This window comes from Monopterus albus, unplaced genomic scaffold (genome assembly GCF_001952655.1).
Source record: "Monopterus albus unplaced genomic scaffold, M_albus_1.0 scaffold92.1, whole genome shotgun sequence".
Lineage (NCBI taxonomy): Eukaryota > Metazoa > Chordata > Actinopteri > Synbranchiformes > Synbranchidae > Monopterus > Monopterus albus.
This window is the reverse complement of record NW_018127972.1, coordinates 314,165-314,409: the sequence shown is the minus strand read 5'-3', so window position 1 is coordinate 314,409 and position 245 is coordinate 314,165. Positions and strand designations below refer to the sequence as shown.

General features: G+C 63.7%; 1 protein-coding gene across 1 annotated transcript in view; it reads right to left on the bottom strand.

Annotated features, from left to right (window-relative positions):
* Positions 1–244, bottom strand: part of hoxb3a (homeobox B3a) — a gene marked incomplete at its 5' end in the record, with an annotated part of 8,225 nt that extends 7,981 nt beyond the window's left edge. The window contains 2 exon segments of the mRNA XM_020608215.1: position 1; positions 4–244. The exon segment at position 1 is cut by the window's left edge and continues 194 nt beyond it. Of these exon segments, the coding sequence (XP_020463871.1) occupies position 1; positions 4–244 (242 nt within the window).
* Between the last annotated feature and the right edge of the window lies 1 nt (position 245).

The window sequence follows — 245 nt, the reverse complement described above, 5'->3', positions numbered from 1 at the left end:
TGCCCCCCGGCTGCTGAGCCCCAGTATTACCATTGCTGGGGTTCGGGGGCAGTGGAGGGGACACCTGGGAGCCGGGGTGATGCTCAGGCGGCAAGCTGGGCCGCATGCAGCTGCCATTCAGCTCCTTGGTCTTGGCTAGCTGCTGCTGGTGGTGGCCACTGTTACTGCCCAGTGACTGTAAAGAGCAGGCAGAGCGCTGGTACGAATCCACATCCAGATGGGTTGCCGACTGGAAGGCCGGCTGG